Genomic DNA, 5,778 nt, shown 5'->3' on the forward strand with positions numbered 1-5,778 from the left:
AGGAATAAATCTTTAAACATGGTGTATCTGGTGAGAGGGGACTTTGCACCATAGACACCTTATAGTAGTGCATTGGCAGCTAATAGAATAGATGCCTTAATATTATAGAAGTATTTTGTGGTTTTTGGTTCTACCTGTATATCACTATAAAATGATAAAGCAGATTCCAGGAAAGAAGTCCTGTTAATGGAGTCAAGCAGGGGAATAGGAATATTGAAGGGAATTCTGTCCTCGCACCTACTTGTACTAAAGCTCTTAGGTGGAAAAGGGTGGAGGTAGGTGAAAAGCAGGGAAGAAGGAAATAGTGTAAACTAAAACCAATTTCATTTTTAAAAAGATTTGAGGTGTTTTAGGCTGGTCATCAGAACCTGCTGCAGGCCTTTTGACAAACTACCAGAAGTAAAGTTGGAGGGAGAGGAGGAGGACACGGGGATGAAGGCGCTGTGACCGGGGCTAGAAGTTATGAGTGGGCGACACACATCCAGTTGTGTCAAGATTGGATCACGACTAGAAGATTTAGAACAAGGTCCTCTATATTTTTTACTCCACACAAACGCACAAAAATAAGATAAAATTTAATGTGGCGTGAGAACAGGATTGGATACCTGTTATTTTTGTCAGATTACAGATGAAAGTTTTACTGTGAGATAAAAACAAATATAGTTCCCAATACAAGTCTATTTTTCCAGTAAGTCCTCATATTGCAGGTCTCACAGGTGTGATTTGTAGATGTCAGATTGAGGCTTTCCAATCAGAAACTAAAGAAAACTAAAAGTTCTATAGATAAAATGCAGTAACCTCATAATGTACATGAGAAATCCATTCAGTAGTATTTGTTTATTTTTGTCAGGTTTATTTAGTAAAAATCACACGCAAATATACTGATCCTCACAGATCAATCAAATGTATAACATTTTGTAAATTGTACTTTAAAACCAATTCTGTTGCTAGCTGGTAGAGAGTTTGGGGACCACTGTCTTAGACTGTAAAAGATGGTCCTTGAATTCAACCTGGAAAGTTATTAAAAAGACAATAAAAAGGTATGCACACCTTGTTTTCACACATGCGTGATTTTTTTTTTTTTAATTTCATTTTGGCTCACACTGATCAACGTGGTCATGTTTCGGCCTGTCCGGTCCTCATATAGTCCCACATTAATGTGTTACATGTGTGTGCAGACATGCACTGTGCAGACATGACAGGTTGTGTGTGTATTACTTATATATGTGTGTTCTGTCTGGTCTGCAGAGGTTTTAGGCTGACTGACAGATCAGTGTTAAATTCTTCGGTCTTGAAAGACGTGTCAGCTCCACGGTATTCATAGAACACAACTCCAGTTTTAAGCTTTGTGTCGCAAAACATCCAAAAATGCCTTCCTGGATGATTTACAGCTACTCACAAAAAATACGTGTGAAGTTGTACGTCATCAACTTCATTGCTTTTTGTGAATATATGCTAAATTTTGTGGCAGCAACAAGCCACGAAAAAGTCTGGGAAAGCTGCAGAATGCTCCAAAACATCTGATTCCATTCAGTTCCAGGACTATGAAATTCCATTGGTAACAGCACCAATAGAATGGGTCAATTTTACCCCTCATTAAGGCTGAAGGGCACATGCAGGTTTTGACCTCTGACTTCTGGGTAAAAATGAAATGCACTTTGATTAAACAGGAATTTAAAAATCATTTTGTTGTGTTTTTATTAACATTTTACAGTGTCAGGGTTGAACATTGAAAGCGTTGTGTATAAACATACAAATGAAGTCCACAGCCGCCCTCTCGTAATATTTAAAACGTGTATGGAGAAACGAACAGGGTGACCTTGGTGAGGTAGCGCCCTAACAGGGTGTGCCGCTCCAACTCGCTCATTTCCACCTCAGCCTCCAGAGAGGCGGGGCCTTCGACGGGCGTCACCAGGAGGAGGGTGCCGGTTTGCCGGCCGGAGCGCTGCACGCTGAAGTGGCCACGCCCCTGACCGCCAGCAAGGCCAAATCGCAGAGTGTCGCCCAACACGCGCGCCGCCGACACCCGGAAGAGCACCCGGGGCGCCGACATGTTGGACACCACAGACAGGAAGTGGAAGGAGATGGAGCTTGGCGCCTGGGTGCAGGCCTTATCTCCCAGCATGCACGGGTTCCTCTCACAGCGCCTGGGCAAACAGGGGGTGGATATTTTTAGCAGGGCTGAAATTTTTATTCTTCCAATCACAAAATTCAACAAACCATCATGAAAAATCAAACGCTCAGTCTGCTGAAAATCAAGTCCAGGTGGTGGCGCTACAGCAGCCATCTTTAGTTTCAAACAGACAATTTTTAAAAAAAAAATCTAAATAATAAAAATTAAAAAAAACTTTCAATTTTCAGTTTCCATTTGAATTTGGAAACTATAACTAAATGTAACTCAGTGTAAAATAAACGTAACTACTCCTTAATGTTAATTAACTCTGAATTTATTACGTACTCAAGTTACAAACGTTACAGTTTGCTTATTGTTCTGTTATAACATTAATCCTTTTAGAAATCACTTTTTTGTGAATGTTAAAATTGGTTTAGTTACTGCATTGTGGGAAATGAAGTTTTTGGTCACAGCACACTATTGACTTATTTAATTTCTAGACATTTTGACCGTTTATTCTTTCCAGGCCACATAAAGTGATGTATAGGGCCACATTTGGCCCCTGGACATTGATTTTGACACGTGTTCTAAAACAGACAATATCACACTAGACGCTGTTGTCTTGTGTGTCCACTGCTATAAAATGATTAACTCGTGCTGGGTAAATATCCAAAGGAGGTGTGGAGAAAGGAGATCTTACATCGGTGATGTCTTGATGTACGTGGCGTTTTTCATGTGAGGACATTCCACCGTCACACACTGGAAACCTCCGTAGGTGTTCACACACACCTGCTCTGCTGTGCAGTTGTTCATCCGGTTTTCACACTCATCAATGTCTGAATGCAAAGAAACAGAAATAGAAGAAGCATGAACACAAAGTCCAGGAAGCCTCTGATGATTCCGTAACAACATTTGAACCCTGACCTGTGCAACCGAGACCGTCTTTGGCGAGGTTATAACCTCCAGGACAGAAGCAGTGGAAGCTTCCGGGGGTGTTGACACACTGATGTACACAGAGTCGCCCGGGCTGGGCCAGAGGAAACAGATGACACTCATCGATATCTGAAACACACAAAATCCTTTCAATGACTAAAATGCTGCAAAGAGTACCCGCTGTCCAAAAAGAAGGATTTCAAAAACTGCCAAGAAGCAAGACGAGTCAATATCCAAGAAGGACAGTCCATGTTGGCTAATAATTTAAAGCATTCATCTCACATGGAAGTTGTGAACGTTCGGTTAGAGGTGATAACATTTCTCACCAGTGCAGATGTTGTTGTTGCGTCCAGATATTGTGAAGCCCACATCGCAGGTGCAGCGGGTGGAGCCCAGGAAGTGAGTGCAGTGAGATGGACGGATGGAGGTGTAAGGCGAGGAAGATGTAGCTAGGCTTGAGGAAAGGGGAGAAGGTGAAGACGCCGAGGAGGAGGAGGATGCTGAGAGTCTAGCAGAGACTGGGAATGCAGAGGAAGAAGAGGAGAGAGGGACGGGTGCCAGGTAGTTGCTGGTGCTGTTGAGACCTGAGAAGAAAAACAGACTCTTATCGACCACTGGGGCAGAACCAGCACCGGTACTGAAGTCGTGGTCCGGTATCGGTGTTTACGTCGGCACATGGGTTGCTGGCCGCTCCACTTCAGGGACTCCAAACACACTCGGGTCCGTGGGCCAATCAGCTCGTATCCCGACTTGCACAGGAAGTGAACTTCGTGTCCGATGCCAAACACCCTGCCCAGTCTGCGCCCATGAGGGGGAGGTTCGGGTTTGGCGCAGGAAGCTGGAAGCAGACAGTCATTTGCCTTGTGACCCAATGGGATTGTACCCCTATAAAACAATTCTTTTTTAATTCAATTCAATTCAATTCAATTTCATACATTTTTGGAATTGAATTGAAAAAAATGTGTTTGGTGGAGAAACCATTGAAGTATATTTTACATTAATGATGAGCGAGCAACTCAAAGTATCTCTATTCATACCATTAATTTAGTCCTGAGTTTGACTAAAATTTGAATAAAACTATTTTTTTAATGACAATTTAAATGAATAATCACAAGCCACCCATTGAGGATTTCTCCAACGGGCACAGTGCCAGCTCTCACCACCAGTCTTGAACATTGCCATGGTGGTGTTGTGCAGAGCGCTCATCCTCTTCCTCAGAGAACGTAGGCCCTGCTGGTACGACGCCTCGTGGACCGCCAGCATCTTCTCCACCTGACGCAGCGAGTTCACCAGGTCGCGGGTGGATGAACATTCCTGTGGACGGGACGAGGAAACTAGAGGACAGGATTCCTTGTTTGGCGGAGAACGAGTTGTGTCATTGTAGGCGACAAACAAGGTGAAACCTTTGGAACCAGAAGGATGCCAAGACCACCACAGTCCCTTTTGATTAAGCCCAACTCAGATCTAAATTGTATGAAATGAAAACCAGTGAAATCTTCCTCCTTTATTCAGAGTGTCTCGTCAAACAACCGAGAAACAAGCGTTTCAGTGAGGAGGGAGGTCGTGACCCTCACCGTCTGTCTATGGACCAGAAGAAGAACCAGACCGGGAGCATCAGCTCGTCTCTGGTCTGCAGTGTTTTCCAGGTGAGATGTCTACACATAGAGGTGAGGTTTTCGGAGCTGTGACTGGCTGCAGTAGCACCCAGGTGAAAATTGGACCTGAGCCCACGGCTGACCTCAGACCAGCTACAACACTGCACTGAAAACAGCAAGACACAACGAACCTCTGAGTTTGTGTAATCACGGTTTTGTAGACTTATCTCTGATGAATCTTACATTTAGTGTTTCAGTTGATTTAGTTTCAATGCAGCTCGATAAGGTTTAATTTAATTCGTTTTTGGTGCATGGACGTTGTTTTGTTTTGTGTGGCATTCCAAAAAGTTGTCCAAACTGTCTCCCATCGACTGTACCTCTGAAATATCAAAACTGTATTATTTTACCTTTTTTTTTTTCCCCCCAGGACTTTATTGCTTCCGTCCCAGCTGGTTTGAAATGTGCTAAAAAAATTCTTTGCACAGTTTTTAATTAAGTATAAGCAGCACCAAAAACTATCTGATTAATTTATGTGCTACAGCGACCCAACTTTTCCTTTTCTTCTGCAGAATAAATCAAATTTGCGTTGAGAATCGGGGAGCCGTATCTCAGGTGACTGGGCAGGGTACACCCTGGATGTGTCGCCAGTCCATCCCAACCACACAGAAAGATAAAAAATCCATCACAACCTATGATCATTCTGTATTCACCAATTACGTCAATTACATCCTCAGATGGATCTCTACCCAGGATCTTCTCAATGGGTGGGGGGGCAACAACCTGACCCACAGTACCGCCCCATTAACAACAAGTGGTTTAAAACCAGCCGTAAAAATCAATGAATGAATAGTAAATAAAAAACTTTTGATTTCTTAAACATGTTTGAGAAGTTCTGACAATTTTTGACAGGATATATTTTTATACTTTTGCCTCAAAGATGATTCAATTCTCTTTGTCAATTTGATAAAATATCACATTTCACAGTAATATAGCAATAAATTGGGGAAAAAAGCCCAACATTTTCACAAAAAAACCCATGTTCCTCTGCTGTAAATTGCTACCTTCACTCACCTGAGCAGAAGAAAAGGACATCTGATGAAGACTCATCACCATCAGAACGACCCCAGCAACCTTCAT

General features: G+C 42.7%; 1 protein-coding gene across 1 annotated transcript; it reads right to left on the reverse strand.

The window, feature by feature from the left end:
- Positions 1 to 1,699: 1,699 nt before the first annotated feature.
- LOC137593701 (fibulin-7-like) lies at positions 1,700 to 5,778 on the reverse strand. Its single transcript, XM_068312638.1, has 8 exons — positions 5,713 to 5,778; positions 4,768 to 4,807; positions 4,192 to 4,380; positions 3,714 to 3,884; positions 3,373 to 3,630; positions 3,038 to 3,175; positions 2,814 to 2,949; positions 1,700 to 2,147 (listed from the first exon to the last, which is right to left on the reverse strand). Exons 1-8 carry the CDS (start codon positions 5,776 to 5,778, stop codon positions 1,787 to 1,789), a joined length of 1,359 nt encoding a protein of 452 aa, XP_068168739.1. The 3' UTR covers positions 1,700 to 1,786.

Source organism: Antennarius striatus, chromosome 4 (assembly GCF_040054535.1).
Source record: "Antennarius striatus isolate MH-2024 chromosome 4, ASM4005453v1, whole genome shotgun sequence".
NCBI classification, from domain to species: Eukaryota; Metazoa; Chordata; class Actinopteri; order Lophiiformes; family Antennariidae; genus Antennarius; species Antennarius striatus.